A 24,234-nucleotide genomic window follows, 5' to 3' on the forward strand; every position below is an offset into this window, starting at 1 on the left:
GTTCTCAACCAGCAATGCCAATTTCATATTCACTTTCTGGCTCATGATCGGCCTTTGATTGCAACGGCGAACGGTCCTCGCGGGCGAATTTATCCATGGTCGGAGTTCGTATGGCGTTGGCGCTTCTTTTTCTTCATTGCCAAGAATCGGTACTATCTAGTATCTAGGCCATATTATCAGATCGCAAATTCTGTGGGCTTTCGGTTGTACCGGAAGTGTGAAACCTCGGTTAATGCTTATGATACGTTAGTGCTGATCGATTCGTTTCTAGAAATAAGACTAAACTTCCCCGAAAGCCAGAACGAGTGCTACCCTGAATGAAGGGTCAAGGAGCATGAGTCCGGCCAGTGGCTATCGTCTCTATTGTTTTTACACGCGTTTCTGATTATTTGGGCTCAAGACACCACTTTCAGGATTCCGAGCCTACCGAGACTACCGTAGACCGCCCAAAATGATTACCAGTACTTTCAAACGCTCGACTTCGAAATCCGTCACAAACGGAAAAGAAGTGAGACTCTCATATACACCGACAAGGGGGTTACCGCTTGTGAAGTTAAAACTTCTGTCAATACGACTCTGGGATGACCAATGATATCTCAATCTTCATTACGCGCTCATGTCTTCTTAGACAAATCATGCTTATTGAATATTGATAACGGCCCACTTACTTCTGCCGTCATGAGTAGAGTATAAAGAGAGAAAGCTCTGCTTTATGGACGTCTAACCACCCAAGTATTTCTGCTTTTTTATGACGTCAACAAAATGACCCACATTTTCTTCTCAGCTTTTCCGGCATGGGGTGAGCATCGACACCTCTATAATAATTGATGCTTCTGACCGTCGATGGATTCTAATCATTGGATATAGGTCACCTGAGAGCGTTATGTATTCTAGCAGCGCGTCTTGTAAAGGAGAACAAGAACTTGACTGTGACTCTTCTGCTCCCCCCAAATCATCTAAAAAAAGCAGTAGCGGAGATCACAGCTGAATTTGGTGGTGAATCATCAGAAAACAACTGGAAACGGCTTAGGTGTGGATATTTGCATCTGATGCTTGACTCTTCATTAGCTCAGATGAATTTTTTACAGGGCCTTTTCTCCCTTCAAACTGGAGTCTGAACATCCATTAGAGCTCGTCCAATTGATGGTAGCATGCTATCCGACGGTCTATCAACAACTTTTGAACAGCCAATCTATTACGTGCTCGATAACCGGGGATGTGTTTGACTCTATCCTACCTCCGGATATGGTCATTCTAGATGTAAGTATTGCCTGCTGTTGTTCGGTGATCATCCCTTAATCACCTTCGGCAGTTTTTCGCCCATCCTCAATTGTTGGCGACACGGGAGGCCACGGGAACTAAAATTCCTATTGCAGTTTTTGTGTGTGCTCATGCCGCGACTATTCTTCGTACATTGGGTCCAGAGCATTATGGTGGTCGTGGTGATCTTAACGCTAAGATTGAAGCTGAGGCTGCTCGCAGAGGTATCACACCTTTGGAGGTTGGGGACTCGGTGGGTACCCCTGGACATATATGTTGTGGGTTACAACTTACAAAGCCGAATTCAGGTCTATAGCCACACCGATGGTACGATAATCAAAATAGCTGGAATTCCTGACATGTATGATTGGGAGTATTTCCCACAGCTGGTATGACCGTGAACTGTTGTTCTATACACATCATCGGCTTACCGACAATTTAAGCTCCCATTCGATCTGCCCGTATCCCAAATTATGATACAAGCGTATCGGTGAGTGTTTCCGACTCGTTGAATTGTGGGTTATATCAATGTACCAAACTTTCTGCAGTGGGCTAAGGGATAGTGATGTTATTATTTCTGGATCTGCACAAGACTTCGAACCGGAGACGCTGGAGGCATTCAAGTCATGGTTTACTGAATGGAATAAAAAGGTATACGTAGTCGGCCCCCTTATTCCATCAAAACCAACGACGTTTGTCATCCCATCAAATGATGCTCAAAATACCGGCCTTGTTGAAACGTTCCTTGACAAGGCTCTTGCAGAGCATGGGCGGCTGTCTACAGTTCTGGTGAGTTCTATACATAGTACGGTATGCCCCATCAATTGTTAACATCGCTCAGCTCTCTTTTGGGTCATTATTTTGGCCCCATGAGCAAGGCTATCTGGAAGAAGTTATAGAAGCTTTGATTGAGAAGAAATTCCCTTTTGTAAGTCGAGTTTTTCCTGTCTGCGCAATTTGCGCTGAGGTGTTTTTCTAGATTGTTTCTTATGCTTCGCCTTTTGCGAAAATTTCGGATGATCTACTGGAAAGGGTCCAGAGTTCAGGATATGGGCTAATTGCGAGATGGTTGCCGCAGCTTTACGTTTTAAATCATCCTGTGCGTGCACGCCTCATTACTGCTGACGTATGCCAGGCTAACAAATTTACACAGGCAACTGGGTGGTTTATCACCCACTCCGGTCAGAACGGTGTTCTGGAAGCACTGGGGACTGGTGTTCCAATGTAAGTCTACTCCTCAGAGAGCGTATCAAATCTGGCGCTCACCACAAATCGCAGGATTTGTTGGCCTTTCGAAGCCGACCAACCTGCTGCCGCTGCACATTTGTCTGAAAATCTGAAAGTTGCTTTCGAATTACTGGAAGTCAGGACTGGAGAAAGGGGGCTAAAACCTCTCTTGCGAAATGGTAGGCAAGCAAAGGGCACTCGCGAAGCCGTTGGAATCGAAATTAGGGATGTCCTAGATGCGTGCCGTGGAGAGAAGGGGGCTGAGTTACGAAAGAATGCCCAGGCTATCAAGGCCAAGTTTGACAAAACCTGGCAAGCCGATGGTATCAGCAGAAAGGACTTTAACGCCTGTTTAGAGCAGTATGGCATTCATCTTTCCTAGACGACATCTTATACAGGTCGCACTTGTACCATCATTAGAGACTAATTGGAATACGAACTTTGTCAATGTATAGCCCAGAGTTCCCGACGATCTGCATGTAATCATGCTACCTCAATTGGTGACCCAGAACATCAATTGTTGAGAAATACAAACTATAATGAGAGCTTCGTAATACAAGATAGAAGATTGAGATGCTAACTAATCGTCAATACAGATGAAGACATAACGCCATTTGAATTAATCATAGAACACAAGAGTTCTGATTTCGATTGACTCCCTGAAAGGAGCACCCTCAGGTGTAGAAGGATCTTCAAATCCAGTGTGGGGAGTAAATACGGCCACGCTGCCATCTTGGATAGAATCAAAGCTGTCACCGGGACTGTAAGCAATGAAAGAAAGCAAATTATCCTAGTAGATAAAAAACGACGCACCACTTGATCAGCACACCTTCCTCTGGAGTCATACCACGAAGGTACTTCCATTTGTGGTTTGGATTATACTTAACACCTAGCGTTTCCCCCTCTCGATCTGGGTAAATAAGTGCTACAGGGACTATGTCTGCAGGATCAACGCTGGTGTGGTCGCAAAGTGCCAGAGGCCAGTCGAGGGCAGCGTGCTTAATTGGCCTCCACAAGTTAATTATTTGGAAACGTTTTTCCAAGAGCTGAGGGACATCCGAAGGTGGGAGGTGCCTATGAACACGGGCGATAGATGCCTTCGAGGATTGATCGACATGCACTTGGGCAACCGGGGCATTAAATGGAGATTTTTGACCAGGGATTCGACGACGTAGGGCTTTTCACAATTCGTGTGATTAGAAGGTCAACAAACTAGTGAAAGAAACGAGTATTTACTGTGATCGAAAATGACTACCCGAGTGGCTCCGGTTAATTTCTTTATGAGCTCAATACTTTCGGGATAGTATTCCGCCTTGATTTCGTCGTCATTCGTGAACGAAGTGTGTTTCGGCGGGTGGATAAAGTATTGGAAACCCGTTTTATCAAGAGATACAGAATCTTCCCTCCCACGCAGATTTTCAATCACAATGTTTGGCCGTTCCTCGGTGTCAAAATTCTTCTCAGCAGTACGCTCGCCTGTAACAGGGTCCACGAGTGCCTTTTGGTACGCCCTTTCTCCTCCAGCTGGAGGTGTGAAATAATGAAGAGTGGTAGTCACAGATACAGGCGACGTTAAACCGGGCATGGCGAGATGTATTCATAACACCCAAGTCTGTTGTTTTAAACTACAAGATTTCCTATTTGTAGTTACAAACATTGTAATCCAGCCCGATGAGTTCATTGCAGACAGTTCTTGCGTGCTTGGTACATGACCATTTGTTAGAGTAGAAGGTATTCTGCCCGAAGGGCTTAATCATCATATCCCAATACGTCAGCGATATTATATGCGGTTCACCGGAAAAGAGGAGGATTAATAATGATTTGGGACCAAACGAAAATGCCGAAAGAGAGTTGGAATAAGTACATGCTTTCTCTCTGGATAGTCTTAATCGCTCAGAGTATATTATGGAAATATGTACCATTGAGTCTATAACAAACCAAGAAACGTCAGAAAACATGTTACCATATGACATACCAAGTAAAGATAGAGCAATATTTCCTTTCCCCCGCCGCGTAAAAGGCGGGGAAATGTAATTTTGGGCAGATATTACTACTCTGCAACGGGCGCTTAAACTGTCACTGTTATCATATTACCAACACAGGAAGTTAAATAAATCAACAAGGTTAGAGCGTCAAAGCCGCCGCACGGAGGCAGTGCAGTGACTAAATGAATTAATGACCGCCATTACCCTTGAGCTTCCTCCACGCCCTTTGGACTGCTTTCTTAGCCTTAAGTGCCTTCACTTTTGTTGCATTCCCTTTTTTAACAGGAGCATGGGAAAAAGGATGGTTCCTGGCATTTGCATTGTTTGGGATTGGCCTCTTGGGATCGTGATAAGACACGCCAATGTTGAAATGAGAGTCTCCGTGATTCCTCCAGGCCATGATACGGTCACTCCCGACTTTCATGGAGTTCTGTCCTTGGGGATTCTGGTGCGGTGTGCCGGGTCTCCCGTGGAATGGGTAGTGATACGCTAAGTCATGCCCATGAGCTGGGTCGTGCGCATGCTCCGTCGGGCGGAACCCAGAAGATGCTTTTGGGTAAGTTCTTATGCCTTTCCGCATCCTATTGGAGGTGTATGTAGGAGCATTGGGAATCGCGTCGTGGACGAGACGATGCGCTGCGGCGTTAACCTCTGTGTGCGAGTACTGGATGGCTTGCTCATCAACGTACTGCTTTAACAGCAGCGAGAAATATGGCACATACGACGTGGTTATGGGTTTCAACGTAGGTACCAGGGGGCAAAGGAGTAAATCCGCCATGTGCATGATGAGGATGCGCGGGATCTGTGTGCGCAAACGTCTTGCCACTCTACTAATTGGGCTGATTTACACAAAACTCACCATCTTGAGGGTGCCTGACGCCATGTCCCACCGGTATCAGATTCACTCTACGGCATATCTCAGAAACATCCTCATTGGTCGTACAAGAGTTTCCGAATTTCTTAGAGTTAAAGAAAAGATTTAAATGAATCCACCAGCTGAATACTTCATCAATAACTCACCAAAATCGGAGCTGCATGAACCAAGTACGCCAAAAATGTCCACAATGAAAGCAAAAGACCAAGGTGATAACGCATGATAAATGTAATTAGGTGCGAATATGTTTGATTATGGTATAATCTCGACCAGCGAGAGCAGTCTCAAACGAGCCAGCGGCTGAGATAGTGACCTGAGGGAAAGGTTGAGAGGCAATCAGACACTTCATCCTCTTTATAACCCCAGAAAACATTGGCATTGACAGATGACAGTGCCTCTCGCTAATAAGATCGACCCGTGTGCGTGAAATTCGGAACTGGCGCCCTGAAGTTGAGGCTTTGGATTTTTCCCTGGCCCAGGTGAAGCATTGAAGTCGCGCACAAGTCAACCCCTCGAAGAATCGAAATCTGCGAGGGCTCCAGTTCCAAACGATGGCCGAGTCGTAGCTCCTCAAAGCATAGTTTTCTGTGTTTGCATGGCGTTTCAAGGTGTGGCCCATTTGTGCATCTCAGAACAACAGCAAGCAGTGGCGTCCCAGAAAGAGTTTCAAAGCTTGCCAAGGCGGATTGATCTGTCAATTCGCAGGCGTCATGTGAACGGTCAAGGACGTACGCATGTCGGGGAAATCCGAAGCGCCGAAGGGTATATCACAACGCACTGCCATAGCGTTTATCGCTACCATATAATCACCAACCAGTCATTTCGAAAGCCATTCAAGTGCACCAATGTCAGCAAGCCAGAACGAAAGTGACTGGAAGACATCATGGGCATCCGCCCTCGTTGCCGAACCTTACTCGCCAGAAAATGTCGAACAGCGTCTTCAAGACCTATTGGATGGCAAGACAGTTCTTGGGGTGACTGGATCCGACAAAAAGAATGCGAAAAATGTATTGGAGGGATTTGTCCAGGGAGCCGACTGGACATTCAAACCCTCTGCGTTCGACGACGTCTGGCACGCCGTGTTTAAGATTGCCAAGAGACTAGGGTGCACAGAGCGCATCCGTGAGGCGACATATTTCTGGACAGAGGCCTTCCTATTAGACGAAGCGTGGGACGTGGATCCACCAGAGGAAGCGGACAAGGATCATCCGATCTATGGTGGGGAATACGACAATAGCTGGATTTCGGCGTCTCTCGGCGACGCGCGCCTATTTTCGCTTGGCTATGGCTACTCGGCCTTTGCCCACAATGCATTTTTAGATGGGCTTGGACTCGGAGGCGAGAAGAGTAACTCGGATAGTATGCGCATTGCCTCGTGCGCGCAGCTTTTAGCTGCTGGTCAGCGATTGAAGTTGCATTTTCATGGAGGAGGCGATAGCCATGATACTCCAGGTTTTGCAGGCCGATATCTGAAGGCCAGACCGCCAAAGGAACAGGAGACTGCGAAGAAAGAAGGAGAAGCTTTCTGGAGAGAAGTTCTGAAGGCGCTTGAGGATCAGCAAAGTCAAGCTCGCCCTAGGGCAGCGGCACTTTTGAAGGTATTTCAGTCATTGCTAATCACACCGTTGATTCTAAGCTGTATATCTTAGTTAACGCTGGATCACATAAAGTCAGACTCGCCGGATAAGTCAAGCGCTGAGGTTGCCAAGATCGTATGGACCTCTGAGCAGTCGTAGGTTGTGTAGTCGTGTATTGTCATTTCTCCCACGTCAATGATGCCTTGATTATCGATGAAAGAGTCTTGTTGCAAAGTTCAATCAACCACTGCACTCTCCTCTGAACATTGTAAGTTGGTTTTGCGTTCCCATGAGCAACTCCTATTTGAAATTCAGAATCCATGTGTTCCCAAATCATCTCGAAGTACACCAGATGCACAAATAATCCCAAGCATATGTACGTTGAAGAAGCGTGCTGCAGCAGAAACGGTAAATGTAACAACGCTCTCTTTCTGAAGTCTTATCGACTATCTCCAGGAAATGGCGTCTGGTGCGAGCGGCAGGCTGACGGGGAGTATCCCTCATACAACAATATGACCACAGGGACTAGGATTGCTTGTGTTATTTGCAACCATATTATTATTATTCACAATTACACACCTCCAGCTCCGTCATCTTAAGGAGGCTTTAGTTGAGACCAACTCGAGATTAGCTAGGACAATGGGTCTCCTTTTTGAATAGCTAGTACATCCAGTATACGCTACTGTATTCCATTTTCTTTACCTGCCGTGCACAGAAACCGTCCACCTTACAGGTTACTATTGCTTCTAATTGCATACCTCTATCACCGTCCTCTTAAACCAACACAGACACTCAGGCTTTGCCGACTTGGGCTTTGAATACGTAGACTAGCATATCAACTCCTAGAAAAGTCGTTATTGATGAAAATGAAATAAATCCCAGGTAACTCATGCTTGCCTCACGAAAAGGATCCATGTTTGACGCGTCTAAGCCGAGTTGGACAAACTACTACGGTCTGGGCATTCCCACGGGTAATTACCGCTTTTATCTAATCTGATCCCCTCATCCGACCAACTCCGATATATTGACCTTGTTCTCGCTCGGTTCTCCTCTTTTCCATTCACCTCGACAACGTTTAAGTGAGTTTTCAAGTATTTGAAGGCGTGCAACTGTCCACGTACTTATTTCGTACTAGATCCTACAGTATTTGACAAAATGGCCCGCCAATTCTTCGTCGGAGGCAACTTCAAGCTTAACCCCGCGAGCCTGCAAGCTTCGACGTCGCTCATCGAGACTCTGAACAAGGCGGACTTGGACCCAGCGACTGGTAAGTGGTTTAAATTTCAAAGCGATGGTATAGTTAACGATGTACATCGTGCAGAGGTCGTTATTGCTCCTCCCGCGCTCTACGTTATCCCCGTGCAGCAGATCGTCCGCAAGGATGTGAAAGTAGCCGCACAGAACTGCTACTTCAAGGAATCGGGCGCGTTTACTGGCGAGATCAGGTGCGTTGTGGAATCCTCGTGTGTTTTGAATGTATATCCTTGGATGTGCTGACTATTTATACAGCCCCAAGCAGCTCGTTGACGCCGGAATCCCCTACGTCATCCTCGGTGCGCGTGCTTTGCGTTCTTTCAGTGTCGACATTTTGGACTGAGTTGAATTGGGGTTTGCAGGACACTCTGAGCGCCGCACGCTCTTCCACGAGACTTCTGAGCTCGTTGCGACCAAGACGCGCGCTGCGATCGACGCTGGCCTGAAAGTTATCTTCTGCATCGGCGAGACCCTCGAGCAGCGCGAGTCTGGACAGACCGCCGCGGTGTGCGAGGAGCAGCTGAAGGCGTTTGTCGATGTCGCCAAGGAGGTCGACTGGAGGTGAGTAAAAAAACAACCATCTTTTCGTTTCCTCTACACCGCGCAGAAGCTAACCCTGTTGTGTGTTCTTGCTGTGTTATGATAGTAAGATCGTTATCGCCTACGAGCCAGTGTGGGCCATCGGTACCGGCAAGGTCGCTACCTCGGCCCAGGCCCAGGAAACCCACAAGGACATCCGCGCATACCTCTCCACCGCCGTCTCCCCTGCCGTCGCCAACAGCGTGCAGATTCTGTACGGTGGAAGCGTCACCGCAGGAAACTGCAAGGAACTCGGTAAGACCCCTATCATGCTGGAGTATGTGGATATTAATTGATAACTTGTATTTGTAGCTCAACAACCTGACGTTGATGGGTTCTTGGTTGGAGGTGCCTCTCTCAAGCCTGAATTCGCTGATATCATCAACGCGAGGAAATGAAAATCCAAACAATTGTGTAAATCATTGTAATTTCTATAGAGCAAACACACAAGATTTTAAACCTATTCATGTGTTTGGGAGTCGCTTATTGCTGAGATATGCGCATGTAGTTGGTTCATATTTGCCCCACAATGTGCGTGGATGCTCGACGCGTCGATTTCTGCAATGACCCCTTTCCTTCGCGAGGAAACCCTTGCGCTCGCGAACGTTATGGGCCCGGATACTAGTGCCGGAAGATCTGACATCTTTCTTATTTAATGACAGCATGCTTTTCTGAAATTCTACGTGCAAGTTTGGAGCCTGTACTCGGCCTAACGCGTCGATATCGGGTGTCTCCTGCAAGATGCCTCTCGTATTTTCGTTATTCTATTTCTGATGCAGTTACAACTGTAAACCTCTGCAAAACTACTGTCGTCTATAAATGTGACTTCACATAGCTGGTTTTCCTACATCATATTTACAGTTCGTTATGAGTGCCATCTCGAATGAAGCCATGGAATGTTTTCAAAATGCCTGTCAAGTGAACATATTGTGTTGTAAGCTAAACCTATGTATATCTCCTCAGACGCGTCTAATTAGGCAAGAATAACTAGTTTTTATAGCGATCATCGATCATGTTTGTTGTGAACAGGTTGAAGGGCCACCAAAATAAATGCGCCACGCCAACTCTATTACCATAAATGGTAGTTCCATGACTATCAATCCTCCCTGCCACGTGAGATGGTCCGTGCGTATTTACAGAAAGTATATATTGGAAAGGCGAATAATTCGAATTCTTTACCACTCTGGCCTTTTGGCTTAGATCAAGTGTAGTATCTGTTCTTAATAGTTTAACCACTATTATGGAGCCACCGGCTCCATTCTTGGTTATCTTATTTTTGCCGCCCCAGCTCCTCGGGCTCTGCTTGCACCCCTTGGACGTGATGACCTTGCTGCTGCACTACTGGCTTGTGTCGTCGGGGGATCCTCTTCTTTCGAGGACTTTTCTCTTTGCTGTTATACTTGAATCTCTATTATTTCAATGGGGATTTGAATACAGCAAACAGACTAGTTGTCACTTCCTCATTTTCTTGATGATTTTAAATAAAAATGATTGAGTCAGATGTGGTAGGATTGTTGTGTTAATTTCCACCATTGTGGACTGATTATGGGGTAAGTCTTTTAATGTATGTGTGATGTATGACATTAACTAGCTACCCCTATTGTTGTAATGCTTGCTGCCAGGTTCCGTGAATCCTCTCAATCCTTGATTCATCCTGCATCAGCTTCCAATCTCGAAATGCTATTTCTCCTGAATGTTCCGGAAACTTCATGCTGCATCGCACGGTTACACCCAGACACGTACTCGTTTTCTGAATAATGATTATCATATGACCGTTATTTATAGCCTTTAAGAGTGTAGGTGACGATGGGTGACTCACAAATCAATTCCGCACCCGGCATACCAACTTCAGTGGCATTTCCGCCCAGGAATGCCCTGCCATCTCTTTTGAGTCATCTGCAACCTCGTTTCCACCATCTAGTAATCATCTCTTTCTCTTTCCTCATTGTACTCCCTCCTTTCCAGTCGGATTTATCGCCCCGGCCACGCTTATCATGGAAAGCGCATATTTAAGCGCCGGGAACATATGTCGCGGATGTTTTGAACCCTACAAGCGATTAGAAGACCGTAAATCGCGTTATTCAATCCCATGTGGACATTGTATGTGTATTGGGTATGCTATGAGTTTCCTATCTTCCCATACAATGTATCTCACGATCAGGGCGCTCGTAGCTGTCTGATTGACTTTGGTCCTCTTTGCCCAATCTGCGGCGCTGCGTATGATACCGGTATTTTTTCTAGATTATACAACATTGGGATCAATGGCCCACCACAACCGCCCATGTATTCCGATGCAGAGAGGGCTTTTTGGATACAGGAAGCTATAGCCGAGGTTACTGCCACGACAAGTTTGCATTATTTAAAACACCTCTATAACACCGCAAACGTGTTTCTAGGGCTTGTGCCGGCGTCAGAGGTGCGATCCCGCCGATCTATGTGAATATTGATGTTCTAATATGTAATCTAGTTTCGTGAGCTGTCCACAAATGCAAATCTGTTGAAGGTGGTCATTGAAACGAAGGACTCTGCTCATCAAACTCAATACCAGCTGACGACGGATCTTACTAATACGATTGGTAGACTCACGAACCATATCGCTGTTCTTCACAAAAGTTTAGAAGATGTCGACGCGAAACAGAAGTTTATTGAGGATAATGTTGCAGTTATGATGCGTCGCGATCCGTGAGTTGCTGATTCACCTGATTATGCTTATTCGGACACTCACGCGATATTGTTAGAAATGTAGCTGAGTTTCTCGCAGCGTATATGATTCTTGATGCCGACACAAGCTTGCTTGCAGTACCGTTTATTGGAGAGCGAAGTGCTAATCTTCCGTCGTGAAATGAATAGCCTGAAGGAGGAGGTCATCCAGCTACGTCGTAAGCGTCAAGAGCTTTTGCACAATTCTCCTTTGCCCGATATACGAGTCCAGCCCGCCTCCAACCCCGCCACTCCGGAATATGACCGTGAGGTTCCCCATCAAGCTGGAACGAAAGACGCCAGCCATTCTCTACACGCTCCAAGATCAGATCGCGACGCCTTTCCTATTGACTTTGACGAGCTGGATTCGTCTGTGCCCAAACTTGTTCCCTCCTCTCCCACCGACTCCGACAGTTCCCCACCCAGCCCAAACTATATCCTTTCCTCTGTCCCTGATCCAACAGACGAAGGCGCTGGTCCTAACCATCAAGGCCAACACATCATCAATAACTCAAACTATCGCGACCCGGTCTACCGTCCTCGTGCCTTATATCCCGGATCCAGCAATTCGAGCACCGTCCGCTTCCAAATCCCCGAATCTCATGAACAAGCCGATCAGGAATCCCTTATCACTGCACCCAACTCGCCCGCGATAACTGAGGCAGACTCAATGGCGACCTCGCTGATCGGGCTCTTGCGGACGCCCGTGCACGAGGAGGAGAGGACCCGATTCGACCTCGCGTCGCGCCTTACCTCGCCGAATCCGAGTACTATAAACGATTGCTCGGCAGATGCGGATGTGCTGTCCTATGAGGCGTTTGTGTCTTCGTTGGGCAGAAGGATGTCTTCGACGCCGCCTCCTAGTCCGCAGAGTGGTGCGGAGGAAGAGGAGGATACGGGGGATAGGGCGCATGTTACTGGCTCGGATGCGTCGACTGTAAGCGCCCGTACGCAGAGTGGCGATGGTGCCGCTTCGGAGGCCGGGAGCGCGCGGTCGTCGAGTGACACGCTATTGAGGGCGCAGGGTGCTAGGGCGTCTGGCGCCGGCAATGTTCAGACGTCTCACGCGTTGGTTCGGTCGAGGAGTACACCGTCCCTTCGGCACTCATCATCTGCTTCGTCGTCGTCGTCGGCATTGCCGTCTGTGCCGGACTTTGTGATGCTGCGGAGCCACCGGCGCTTAACGAGAATAGCGACGGTGCTCATGGAGGTGCTTATCCATTGCATCACGGGGCCTGCAGGCGATTTGGACTGGCAGAAGATCGAGAGTTCGATACATGAGGGGATACTTGAAGGTGATATGAGGGTTACGAGGAGGGTGTTGGGTAGTACTGCGCGTGATGGGATGGATGCGAGTCAGAGTCTGCAGGATGCGCTGCCTGGGTCTTTGTTGGCTGTTGATGGTGATGCTCAGCCTGGATCGCCATTGGGGTCGGCTCCGGCTTCTGATTCGTCTGCTCGCTCTTTGTCGCCTGATGCTCATGCTCCTGAGAGGCCTTGGACTCCTTCATAGGTTGCTGGTCCTTGTTTTTTGCGATCTTCAAGATTTATGATATTCCTATAACACATCTACGCCTTCAACAACAAACCTACTATGTCGATGGAATTCCGGAATTGCGCAGGCGCTTGCTTAAGTTCTCTCATGGACACGCTCGGTAACTTTATTTCACGTATATTTCTCAGCGACTTCATCACGCCACCTCTTCAACAATCTATACCGCTTACGGCAGCTATCACGATCCCTCACGCTCTTTCCTCTTTTAATTTCTTTGGCTTAACATTTTTGGTTTCCTAGAGTCTCGGGAACTATCTCTGTACACATTACATGCATGCTGACGCGGACCTTCTGTTAGATTATCCACATATCCACTGTATAACCCTATATCCACTCTTTTGTAGCACATGTACACACAACACTCCTTTAAATTTCCTTTTTTCCTCTCTGTACTATCGCGTTGCACTTTCGTTGTTGTCGTTGTCTTTTTTTTTGCTTTTGATATGCTCTCAAGTTCATTTACTTCCACGCTCCTTTTTGTATAAGCATCAGTACATCCTATTCCTTACATTTACTGCGCGTTTCCTTTTGTATCTGTGGCACATTATACTGAACTTGATCTTCTTTGAATTGTTTTAATTTCGTTGGGACTGCTTGTGATTTTATCACCTTTTATTTCTCGCACTATTTCATTCATTTCCACCTACTGTCAATTTTTTCCGCCTGCTGCCAACGTTGTGTTACATCTTTTCTATCCATCCGTCTCGCCCAAATCATCCTTGCAGTTCGCCATCTTATCGGCCTCGGAAGTAGTAGATGGCCATAATTGGCGCCGTCGGCCCGGAACTTCAATGGACCGAATTTTTTTCTGCGGCACCACGCTATCTTTTTTTCAACAACCATGAGCTCGACGTTAACCGGAACATCGGGCAAGGCCTCCAGGAACGTGCGCATGTCAAAAACGGTCTAATCCCAATTAAAACCACGCTGCCACTGCCAGCACATACATAATCGATTGCGCACGGAATAAATACCCACACTACAAAAACATAGAGCATCGCAGCGACGTTGAAGATCTTTTACGAACTACCCACACATCTACAAGGATATAGAACCATCGAATAGACATAACAACTAGATATCTAGAAGGGCGGAATGGCGGCTTCGTTATATGACATCCTACCCACATCGTACGGCGGACGAAGTGCTTTTGCGCGGCAGGACATACCAAAGGGGACGTCGGTGTTGTCGTGCTCGGGCCCCTATGCGAGTGTGATCTTCTGGAAGTTTAGGCGGGAGGTGTGCGCGATGTGTTTTGCGTATGCGTTCGAGAGCGGGAAGAGCAAATGGAGCATCAAGCTTGGCGAGGACAGTAAAGGTGCGGGCGGGGTGTGGTTCTGCTCAGAAAAATGTCGCGATGCGTGTCTGCGCGAGTACGAGCTTTTCGAGGGCCAGGGCATCGGGTGGTGGACCCAAATCAACGCCGCATTTGAGCGGCTCGTCAACCAGATGGCGAAGCCCAGTAAACCGAAAACCAGCACCAAGATCGCACCTGCTGCCCGCCTAGCGTTTCTGGAGGATATCTCGGCGGCGGATGTGACGCAGGAGTTTGTCGATAAGGCGTGGATGCTCGCGGAGGATGTGTCATTGGAGGAGAGCAAACTTGGCTGGGTGGAGGTGTTGACCGAATTCGAGATGGACACGGCGCGGTTCGTTCTTGACGGGATCGTCAGAAAGGTTGCGGAGGACGTTAACCCTGCATTCCCTGCATTGGACCGCGTATCCTCAGGGCGTGATGGCTACTGTTTAGGTGCTGGTCGGTGGGTGGATATGCTGGAACTGCAAGATAACGAGCTGTCACTCGTCATCTCAAAACCCTACATTCTGACCTCACGGATACGCATATACCGATTTCTGAGGCATTTAGCGACATCTCTTTCATCACAGCGCAAATCTACTAGCGGTTCCTCGACACCTCGGGGAGGAGCTAACTCCACACCGCCCTTACTACCTTTCGCTTCGATTACAGATAAACTTCGAGACTGTTTATCGACGTCCGCAGAGGCGCGTGCAATAATGGCGCGCGATCATGGAAATGTATTCGGCATCTGGGACATGACTACAGAGGACGAGGGGAGCGAAATGCTAGGTTGGGGTGCCTATGTTTTTGGGTCATATTTCAATCATGGTGAATCATTTTTAGATTTTGGTGTGTCACGTATCGTTAATCGTCTTTTTTCAACAGATTGTGCACCTAATCTGAAGAAGTTCAGAAATGGACGAGCTATCCAGTTCTATTCACTCAGGGACATTCGTGCCGGAGAGGAGCTGTGCATCAGTTACGTCGATGAGACGAACCCTTCCGTCCTCGAGAGAGCTCGAATGTTGGGTGCAGATTGGTTCTTCGATTGCCGTTGTGCAAGATGTGTTCAGGAACTGGAAGCACTTGCGATTGCCGGTTGATTGGTAGGTAAATTTGATACCGCGCTCTCTGTTCCTCAAAGTTTTCAGTGGTTATGTTGGGTGGAATTTAAAAGCTTCTTTGGGTTGATGGAACCCTTCGAACTTGCCAGCTCGATCATCATGTACTTCCATGAACCAGGTATGCGCATTCAACATCTTTGCACACCGTTAGTGCTGGACTTATCGTAATTTCACTGATCGTGTGCGTTTTGACGTGTATATGGCTGCGGATACCTTTAATCCGAGGTTTCTCACTGGAGTGAGCATGAAATGAACTCGCCACAATCTTTAGCGACGGAATGTTGTCCCATTTCTCAAGGCATTATTCCCTGTGTGCATGCGTCCTACGAGATCTTGGACACGCATGATTTTACAGGCCGTCTGTATCTGCGATTGAGGAACTTTTATGATCTTCAAGCATTCTTTGAGCAAGTTTAAATTAACATCTATATGTATATGCTGACCTGTAGATCCTATAGAGATCTACGTTGACTCCATACCCTTATAGGTTATAGGAGTAAACATAAAATATACCCATGTGTTTGAATACCAATGTCGATGGCTGTGAGGTATGTGTTGTAGTGCTGCTCGTCTAATTGATTCACCTTTTTGTAGTAGGGCAGTATTCGCCGCCTGACAGATGTTTGAGCGCCCTAACTTAAACGTTTAAACCATCTAGCATTCCCAAATAACTTGGCGTGTCTTCAGTGTGTAAATAGATATCCAGCACATGCAACCATGTCATTCCTCGAGAATTTCAATACGTGGAACACTGGCACGTATGTAGATCCTACCTTCACGGACAATTACAACGCGGAAGCGACTTCACAGCGACTCTGCGACGAATTGCATTCCACGATAGTAATCAAGTCGAGTCAGTGAAAGCCAAGTTATTTTTAATTATCTATGCCGTCCCTATGCCGACAGTCTATGCATGCGCAAGCCGGTCACCGAATTTCGAAAACAGCATAATCCGAGTCGGATGTGGGAACAAATCAAATTATTTCTGGCTGCTCTCCTCTTGACCTCCACGTTCTTTGCTGTGCTAACTAAGTTATAAAATCAATTGGCTTTCACTCCGTCTTATTGCCTTTCAGTTTATTTTTTTTCGGCCACTTCCTCTGCGCTAGCCGACGCACTCTCGGCAACGTTTCGTGTATGAAGATTCCCTTTAAATATGTGTTTTTCCCTCCACCTGCACCTCCTGGCTTTGGCGTAGGCAATGTTCTCCCTGAACAACGCGCGTCGTAAGTTTCCATTATCCAATTAATAATATACGAATTTATGGAGTTCTTTGCTCTAGGTGGATATCTAGGCTGACATTGCATTGGATTGGGTCCTTTATGAATGTTGGCTTTTCCAGACCATTGGAGAAAGATGGCAAGTATTAAGTCGATTTGGCTACATCGTGTTGATAAATTTATTGGTGGTTATAGACCTTTGGGAGCTTCCCGATTCTCGACTTACAGCAACCCTGACTGACGCTATGGAGCAGAATTTTTACTCGCGTTGCCCCTCTGAGAAACGACCTCGGCACATGCGAGATCTAGTTGACTCTTCAATAGAATCTGAAAAGGAAGATACCGCAGACCCCGCAAAAAATTCTTCTCAGCCTGGTAATTCCCCTGTGTACGATGAATCTGTTTTCAAGGCTTTACATCAAACTTTCTTTCGGCGTATCTGGTGGTCTGGTCTCTTGCTTTTGGCATCCGGTCTGTATCTTTGGCATATTTCGAATACCTGAGAGTGGTCTTAACTGGTCTGTAAAGATACGTTGAAGACTACAACTCCACTGGTGAACAAAGTGCTTCTCACTTGGCTTACCGAGTCCTATGTATTTTCCAAGTTAACTCAGCCGGAACGCGACGCTGCTGTGTCTGCGGGTTTCTCTCCACCGAAAGGGGTAGGCTATGGAATTGGTCTTGCATTTGCTATCTTTATAATGCAAGGTAATACTCCTTTTTTTCGGAATCAGGAAGCATATCCCAAAAATTGACCGTTTTTTTACAGAGGCCTCGAGTCTGGTGAATATTTCTTTATTTCCATATGCCAGTGATAGGTTATTCATGCACTACAGATGGCAAATCACTATGTTCTAAGTCAGTACATTTACACGATTGATTACCCTGATGCTCATCTCTGGTTAGCTGCCATGACCACTGGTCTATACGTTCGAACAGCGGTCAGTCGATTTGCGACCTGGTCAACGACACTGTTTAAATTTAGACCAGATTATTGGAAACATATTCCGGAAATCCCTGCGTTTGTCTGGAAAGTCTCGAACGGAGCACAGCGTAGGCAAAATCACAACCTTGATATCTACCGACGCAACACGTATGGATGGTCTAAGCTACATTGGTCATCAGTAAGTACTGCTGATTGCTCATCCATCAGTACATATCTTGATTTATTTTTCAGAGTCTGGGAAGCTCCTGTTCAAGTAAGGGGAAAGGAATTGGTTATGATTTGACGTTCTAACAAACTTATATAGCTAATTCTGGGGATTGGCCTTCTCATAGGAAATGTGAGATAACAATTTTATCACTGCGGCCTTGCGAAATTCATCACTGTAACCTTTTAGATTGGGTACTCTGCTCTTGTTGGGGTCGCCGTGCGTTTCCTTACTACTTTACGTCCAAATTTATATTCATCGTACTTTAGGTGTTTGTAGTGTCCTTACCTGTGCAAACAATCCTGGTGGCGATCATGTATAACCAAGCCAGGAAGGGTATCAAAATCACTGACCAGCGTGTCCGGTTAACAACGGAAGTTCTTCAAGGTATTCGGTTGATTAAGGTTTATGGGTGGCAAAAATTTTACATAGATGGGATCGTTAAATTGCGGCAACAAGAGATTCGAAGGGTCGGGAAATCCTCGTATGTTACATTTCTTTCGTTCAAATTGAAAAGCGCACTTTCTGATTAATTAATTTGGGCTTGAAGAATCGCCGTTGCGCTCCTGCTTGCTATGTTTTCATTCGTCCCCGAGCTTGCAGCCGTCTTATCATTCGTAAGCTCTCCGTCATATTGGTTGGATTAAAATGTTTACTCGGATTCGGAAAGATTACGTACGCTCTGACGAAACACGATTTAAACATTGCCATCATCTTTTCCTCTTTACAACTCTTCAACGTCAGTCCGTTCAGAGGTTGACCACGCTACGTAATAACCAGCTTCGCTTGACCTAGATTATTCGCATACCTCTCCTCCTACTTCCCTTCGCTTTCTCAACAGTTGCAGAGGCCGCCGTTGCGCTAAACCGCTTCACGGAATTTCTCACAGCAGACGAACTAGGAGAGCCCTATTTAATTGATCCTACGCAACCCTTAGCTCTCAAATTAGATGCCAGCTTTGAATGGGACACTGTTCCTTCCCTTTTGGACGATGACGCTAAGAAAGAGGACGACAAGGACGACCCCCAAAAGGCACTCGCAAAAGTAGTAGAGGAGAAGAAAAAACGGAAAGAGGAAGCAAAGAAGAAAAAACAGGATGCAAAAAAGAAGAAATCGGGCAAGACGGGGGAAGATGAACTTCCTGTTGTTGATCCTAAAGATCAACCAGACAACGCGTCATCAGAAGAAAAGCCCTTCGGTCTGGAAAACCTTCACATAGAAATTCAGAAGGGCTCATTCGTTGCAATCGTTGGACGTGTCGGCTCTGGAAAGGTCGGGACCTCATCTCTGTGTAATAGAACTACTCCTCAACTACATACTCTAGAGCTCCGTTTTGCAGGCAATGATCGGCGAAATGAAAAAGACAAACGGGGACGTTACATTTGGTGGAACGATAGCGTATGTACCCCAATCACCTTGGATTAGAAATGCGACAGTTCGGGAAAACATTGTGTTTGGGTGTAAGGATGACGACGAAAGGTGCATATTCAATGTCTTTATTTTCTTACATATCTGACGATGGTGCATATATCCAAATCCTGCGTAGATTTGAAGAAGTTATCCGTGCCTGCAGCCTTGAACACGACCTCCAAATACTACCCCATGGAGAGAGGACTGAGATCGGAGAAAAGGGAATAACTCTTAGTGGTGGTCAAAAGGTATTTTCACTTTTTCTTGATTCCACTCTATGGTATTTAAACATCTCTGTCTTGTATTGCTAAGGCTCGAGTGTCCTTAGCTCGTGCAGCTTATTCCCAATCGGATATCGTGCTCCTTGATGATCCCCTTTCAGCAGTTGACGCCTATGTTGGAAAAAATATCCTGGAACAATGTCTTCTTCAAGGACCATTGGCCACTCGCACTCGAATTCTGGTTACTCATGCTCTTCATGTTCTGCATACGACTGATTATATCTATGTAATGGACCATGGGAAGATCGTCGAACAAGGGACTTACAATGTTGGTTGTAATGTTTATATTACTTCGCTTTTGATCTCATCCGTTGCGACAGGACCTGGTGGCTAATAGTACTGTCTTCTCGCACCTAATCGAAGAATATGGCAATGATTTGTCAGGAGAAAACCGAAACAAAACGTCGACGAATATTACTCAAGCAGGAACAGGGAAATCTAACAAAACCATTAAGGATGATGTTGATGATGCTCTTATGCAAGCAGAGGAGCGCAACACTGGTGCTGTTAGTTGGGAAGTATGGAAAAAATACTTGGAGATGGCAGGTGGATTATATTGGGTGCCAATTATATTTGGCCTCTTGTTTCTCAGCCAAGCAAACAATGGTAATCAGTTTTTCATAGTCTATCAAAATTTCAAGCTAAAATCGTGTTGAACAGTTGCCACTAGCTTATTTCTCGGATTTTGGACTGGTGACACTATTCACCATTTCACTCAGGGAGACTATATGGCCGTCTATGGCAGCCTTGGTAGATCATTTCCCTCCAACGTTTTCTGATAGACTGAAGCATGCTGCTTGTACAGGTGCTAGTGGTGCCGTTCTAACTTTTCTGTTAACTTGGGCATTTATGTAGGTACATATTGTGTCTTTATTTTTACCCTGCTGATCCTATGCCGGTAGCATATCTGGTCTAATCGCGAGTTTGAACTTGTATAAGCTGGCGCTTGCTCGAGTCATCCACTCTCCGGTGTCGTTCTTTGATACTACTCCTATGGGTAATGCATATCTACTCAAAAAAAAAATGAAACTATTGGAGCTGACTCAGAAAATCAGGCCGAATAGTGTCCAGGCTGTCAAAAGATATAAACACAATTGACTCTCAACTCCCCCTAATTCTTATGCAGGCGAGTCTTTTAGATATTCGTACACTAATCATCCATTTAAAACATCACTATGAAGTTTATGAGCACTTCGGCATCGGTAATAGGAACTATTGGTCTTGTGTTTTACGTCTTCCCGTTTCTCGGTATTATATTCGCTCCCTTGGGAATATTGTACTACGTTGCCTCGGTCTACTATCGACGCTCATCAGTGGAGGCCAAACGTCTCGATTCACTGTTACGGTCGTTGCTTTACAGCGCATATACTGGTTGGAATGTATTTTTAAACTCAGAGGATTCAAGTCTGATCTTTGGAACTTATATGCAGAAACTCTGACCGGTTTGTCCACCATACGCGCCTACGGCGAACAGGTATGACTCAATACTCTCAATTCTGAAACGATTCACTCAACACTTTCGTAGAACCGATCTATCAAAGATGCGCAACATGGATTAGATATGGAGAATAGAGCGTTCATTATGACGATTGCTATGCAAAGATGGCTGGCGTTGCGACTCGAGTTTTTCGGAAATATTCTCGTACTTGGAATTGGACTCTTTGGGGCAGGGCTACGTACTTCGGTTACGCCATCCAAGATCAGTGTGGTTATGACGTATACTTTGAGTGGTAAGAGACATAGTTTTTCCTCGCCATAGAGGATCGGCTGATATTCTCTATACAAAGTCACACAAGTTTTCTGTTCGTATTCTTCTCATTTCAAATAGCTGTTTACCAGGAAGCTTAACTGTCTTTTTGCGTAGCTGAGATGATATCGTTATTTGCTCAGAGCGAGCAAAACATGAACGCGGTTGAACGCGTTCTGCACTATACAGAATTACCATCCGAAAGGGACGACGCTGAGCCCATTGAGCCTCCCGAGTCATGGCCTGCTGAAGGAATAATCACGTTCCGCGACGTGAAGATGGCATACAGGGATAATCTTCCACTAGTTCTCAAAGGTATCAGTTTCAAAACAACCGCTGGGGAGAAGGTTTGAAATTTTTGCTATTATTATATCATCCTGTGCTAACGGAAGTGTTAGATAGGAATAGTTGGTCGGACAGGCTCTGGAAAAAGCTCACTAATCCAGGCTCTCCTTCGGTATGACCCACTAATTTTATGGACTTCTGACACTCACCATTTGCTTGTCATAGGCTTGTTGAACCTCAAGAAGGGGAGATTGAGATTGATGGGGTCGACATTTTACGCCTACACTTCAACACCCTGCGCACGCGCATCGCGTTTGTTCCTCAAGATACTACGTTGTTTTTAGGTACTTTACGTGAAAACCTGTGCGACAAATTTTTTTTTCTATCCCCTCCCGTTAACAAATTCACCTGACATGATCTTGATAGCGATCCATTAGGCTTGAGAACAGACGCGGAATTAATTTCCATTCTGCAAAGGGCCTGGCTTCTTCCAAAGGATGGCCCTGTAGATCCCTCTGTGGAAGCGAAGTTTAGTCTAGATTCGGTTGTGGGGGATGAAGGTTTGCTCTTGAGCAATGTTTTGTATACACTTTGAATCTGACCAACTCTAGGCTCAAACTACAGTGTCGGAGAGAGACAACTATTGGCTCTCTGTCGCGCCCTCGTCAAAAATAGCCGAATTATAATTTTGGTGAGTTTAAATCATTTGCATAGCCTAGCGCCGAACCAGTTCTGATACCAATTGGCTCTCAGGACGAAGCCACAAGCAGCGTGGATGCCGAAACAGATTCCAAATTGCAACGGACTATCCAACACGAGTTTGCTTCTTCCACATTGTTATGCATTGCCCATAGGCTTAATACCATTGGTCAATCATTTTTTCTCAAATTACTCCGGGGCACACAACCTTTACTGATACCTCCTTTTCCCATCCTTTGTTCCTTCATATCTCCTCTTTAGCTCACTATGACAGGATAATTGTCATGGACGACGGCAGAATTGCGGAGTTCGATACCGTACTCAACCTGTTTGATAGAGCGGATTCTATATTCCGTTCACTCTGCGAGGAGGCACATCTTCGCCGGGACGACATCCTCAAATTGAGGCAAGAGCATTTCTCTAAATGATTTTAATGTACAAGAATAGGACACACGAACACACTGGATTTAATATCAATCCATCACTCCTCACGACATACTGACATTTTCGAGAATTAACTCACGCTATACATACTCGCGAGTACATTCTCTCCCTTTTATTGCCATGCAACGAGCTAGCAGTTCTCATTGCAGTCACTCACCACTCATACCCCCTTTCACGTCGGAATATATACTATGTCCTATCAGTAGATAGACGCTCGTATACCTCACCTCAATATCACACGTTCTTCAACTTATCTTTGGAAAGATAAGACATGGATAGCAAAGATACAGAATTTGCCCATGACTCACAGTCGGATATTCGATCTTCTGTGGAAGTTGATGAACATGAGGCTGTTTTCGAATTTTGCCTTCTTATTGACATCATCAAGTCAATCGTGGGATCAAGCTAAGTATGTAGGCTAGCGCAAGCTGCAATTGAAGTCTTCAACACTTCCGCCATCTATTAAGCAGTTATCATGTCAGTGAACTTAGTTCCAACTTGAAGTTAGTTCGATAAAATAGCTGACAGCGGGAAACTCCACGTTCATTCATTTCCAAGTGTTATTACCCCAGACACGTTTCGTGGAGTAGACCAACAGCCAAGGGCGGGATCTGTAAGCCCCAGAAATTCCGATGGCAATCCGAAGGAAGATGTGGCCAGAATGAGTCAAAACCCACTGATCATTGCAGAACCAGAGTTATGTGTAAAGGTATGTGGATTACTCTCCAATGACCCAAAACAATCGCATCATTTCGGCCGTGTCGTCACGTCCAACTCACAAATTCCAATTTTGCACAAAAGCCTGAGAGACAGATGGCATAGTGTGAGATACCACCTCCCTAGACTGGGCGCTGCCTATTATACGCATAAACATGTGTAGCGAATGAATCACAATCCCCTCCCCGACAAGAATAGCGGGTGCCTCGCAGCGTTAAACGACAACAGGGCCAAATGTGCGGGTCTGCCATCACTGGATCAACTCTGATCGAGCTAGACGAGAGCGGGGAAAGAAGCGCCCGTTCCGTTGTGTGCCAAGATAAGATTTGACAGACAATGTGTTTGCCGCGTGCCCTGTCGTATCTGCCTATCTCCCCTCCCCAGTGTTATGGCGTTTTTACTCTGTATTGGAGGTGAAGAGAGAATAGAATAGAATACAATTGGATTTAGGGGTGTCGCAAGAGTATCACGTCCATTGCCTCATGGGTTCTGAGCCTAGATCACTTATTTGGCTCGGTTTCTTGTCTGGCATAGTCTGCACGAAACTGGCCGTTTAGAATGAGATGAGCTGCCAGTGCCAACCTTGAACTACACAAACAGATGAATAGAATAGAATGGTGGTATTAGTTCCGGCGTTAATGCTCGACAGCACAGGAACATGATGAAAAGCTTGCACAATACAGCACGAAAAAATGCTTGTTAGCATTCATTCAACTGTCATCGCAATATATTCCAACGTCCCTCGATGCCTGCGGAGGGGAAGATGTATCATTAGTTTGGGTTTGAGCTACAGTCAATTACATTACAGACCTGACTGCGGCGGATAGCACAAAAACACCGTCCAC

General features: G+C 46.1%; 8 protein-coding genes across 8 annotated transcripts; 6 read left to right on the forward strand and 2 right to left on the reverse strand.

Annotated features, from left to right (window-relative positions):
* Positions 1–762: 762 nt before the first annotated feature.
* Positions 763–2,869, forward strand: JR316_0011737 (UDP-glucosyltransferase 45; the record flags this gene model as incomplete). The annotated part of the gene is made up of 11 exons (XM_047897382.1): positions 763–799; positions 868–1,030; positions 1,089–1,260; positions 1,313–1,513; positions 1,569–1,649; positions 1,704–1,750; positions 1,809–2,049; positions 2,102–2,188; positions 2,240–2,359; positions 2,414–2,484; positions 2,539–2,869. The coding sequence occupies 11 exons, from the start codon at positions 763–765 to the stop codon at positions 2,867–2,869; spliced, it is 1,551 nt and encodes a 516-aa protein (XP_047743791.1).
* Positions 2,870–3,106: 237 nt separating this feature from the next.
* JR316_0011738 (Hydroxylase/desaturase CTB9) lies at positions 3,107–4,072 on the reverse strand (the record flags this gene model as incomplete). The annotated part of the gene is made up of 3 exons (XM_047897383.1): positions 3,107–3,236; positions 3,301–3,664; positions 3,724–4,072. 3 exons carry the CDS (start codon positions 4,070–4,072, stop codon positions 3,107–3,109), a joined length of 843 nt encoding a protein of 280 aa, XP_047743792.1.
* A 587-nt stretch (positions 4,073–4,659) lies between these two features.
* JR316_0011739 (uncharacterized protein) lies at positions 4,660–5,567 on the reverse strand (the record flags this gene model as incomplete). The annotated part of the gene is made up of 4 exons (XM_047897384.1): positions 4,660–5,160; positions 5,195–5,274; positions 5,332–5,431; positions 5,493–5,567. The coding sequence occupies 4 exons, from the start codon at positions 5,565–5,567 to the stop codon at positions 4,660–4,662; spliced, it is 756 nt and encodes a 251-aa protein (XP_047743793.1).
* A 624-nt stretch (positions 5,568–6,191) lies between these two features.
* JR316_0011740 (uncharacterized protein) lies at positions 6,192–7,082 on the forward strand (the record flags this gene model as incomplete). Its single annotated transcript, XM_047897385.1, has 2 exons — positions 6,192–6,944; positions 6,996–7,082. 2 exons carry the CDS (start codon positions 6,192–6,194, stop codon positions 7,080–7,082), a joined length of 840 nt encoding a protein of 279 aa, XP_047743794.1.
* A 996-nt stretch (positions 7,083–8,078) lies between these two features.
* Positions 8,079–9,154, forward strand: JR316_0011741 (Triosephosphate isomerase; the record flags this gene model as incomplete). The annotated part of the gene is made up of 6 exons (XM_047897386.1): positions 8,079–8,190; positions 8,245–8,368; positions 8,433–8,476; positions 8,540–8,738; positions 8,824–9,011; positions 9,069–9,154. 6 exons carry the CDS (start codon positions 8,079–8,081, stop codon positions 9,152–9,154), a joined length of 753 nt encoding a protein of 250 aa, XP_047743795.1.
* A 1,883-nt stretch (positions 9,155–11,037) lies between these two features.
* On the forward strand, positions 11,038–12,969 carry JR316_0011742 (uncharacterized protein; the record flags this gene model as incomplete). The annotated part of the gene is made up of 4 exons (XM_047897387.1): positions 11,038–11,172; positions 11,224–11,438; positions 11,495–11,560; positions 11,607–12,969. 4 exons carry the CDS (start codon positions 11,038–11,040, stop codon positions 12,967–12,969), a joined length of 1,779 nt encoding a protein of 592 aa, XP_047743796.1.
* Positions 12,970–14,106: 1,137 nt separating this feature from the next.
* On the forward strand, positions 14,107–15,414 carry JR316_0011743 (putative protein lysine methyltransferase SET6; the record flags this gene model as incomplete). Its single annotated transcript, XM_047897388.1, has 1 exon — positions 14,107–15,414. One exon carries the CDS (start codon positions 14,107–14,109, stop codon positions 15,412–15,414), a length of 1,308 nt encoding a protein of 435 aa, XP_047743797.1.
* Positions 15,415–16,791: 1,377 nt separating this feature from the next.
* JR316_0011744 (ABC-type transporter cicA) lies at positions 16,792–22,656 on the forward strand (the record flags this gene model as incomplete). The annotated part of the gene is made up of 27 exons (XM_047897389.1): positions 16,792–16,798; positions 16,851–17,126; positions 17,184–17,363; positions 17,425–17,438; positions 17,492–17,596; positions 17,646–17,779; positions 17,833–17,854; positions 17,906–17,938; positions 17,996–18,025; positions 18,076–18,290; positions 18,357–18,423; positions 18,477–18,545; positions 18,602–19,078; positions 19,131–19,285; positions 19,353–19,464; positions 19,529–19,765; positions 19,818–20,043; positions 20,679–20,971; positions 21,023–21,227; positions 21,285–21,299; positions 21,362–21,591; positions 21,643–21,701; positions 21,755–21,873; positions 21,967–22,089; positions 22,141–22,220; positions 22,283–22,397; positions 22,490–22,656. 27 exons carry the CDS (start codon positions 16,792–16,794, stop codon positions 22,654–22,656), a joined length of 3,765 nt encoding a protein of 1,254 aa, XP_047743798.1.
* Positions 22,657–24,234: the final 1,578 nt, after the last annotated feature.

Source organism: Psilocybe cubensis, chromosome 11, assembly GCF_017499595.1.
Source record: "Psilocybe cubensis strain MGC-MH-2018 chromosome 11, whole genome shotgun sequence".
Lineage (NCBI taxonomy): Eukaryota > Fungi > Basidiomycota > Agaricomycetes > Agaricales > Agrocybaceae > Psilocybe > Psilocybe cubensis.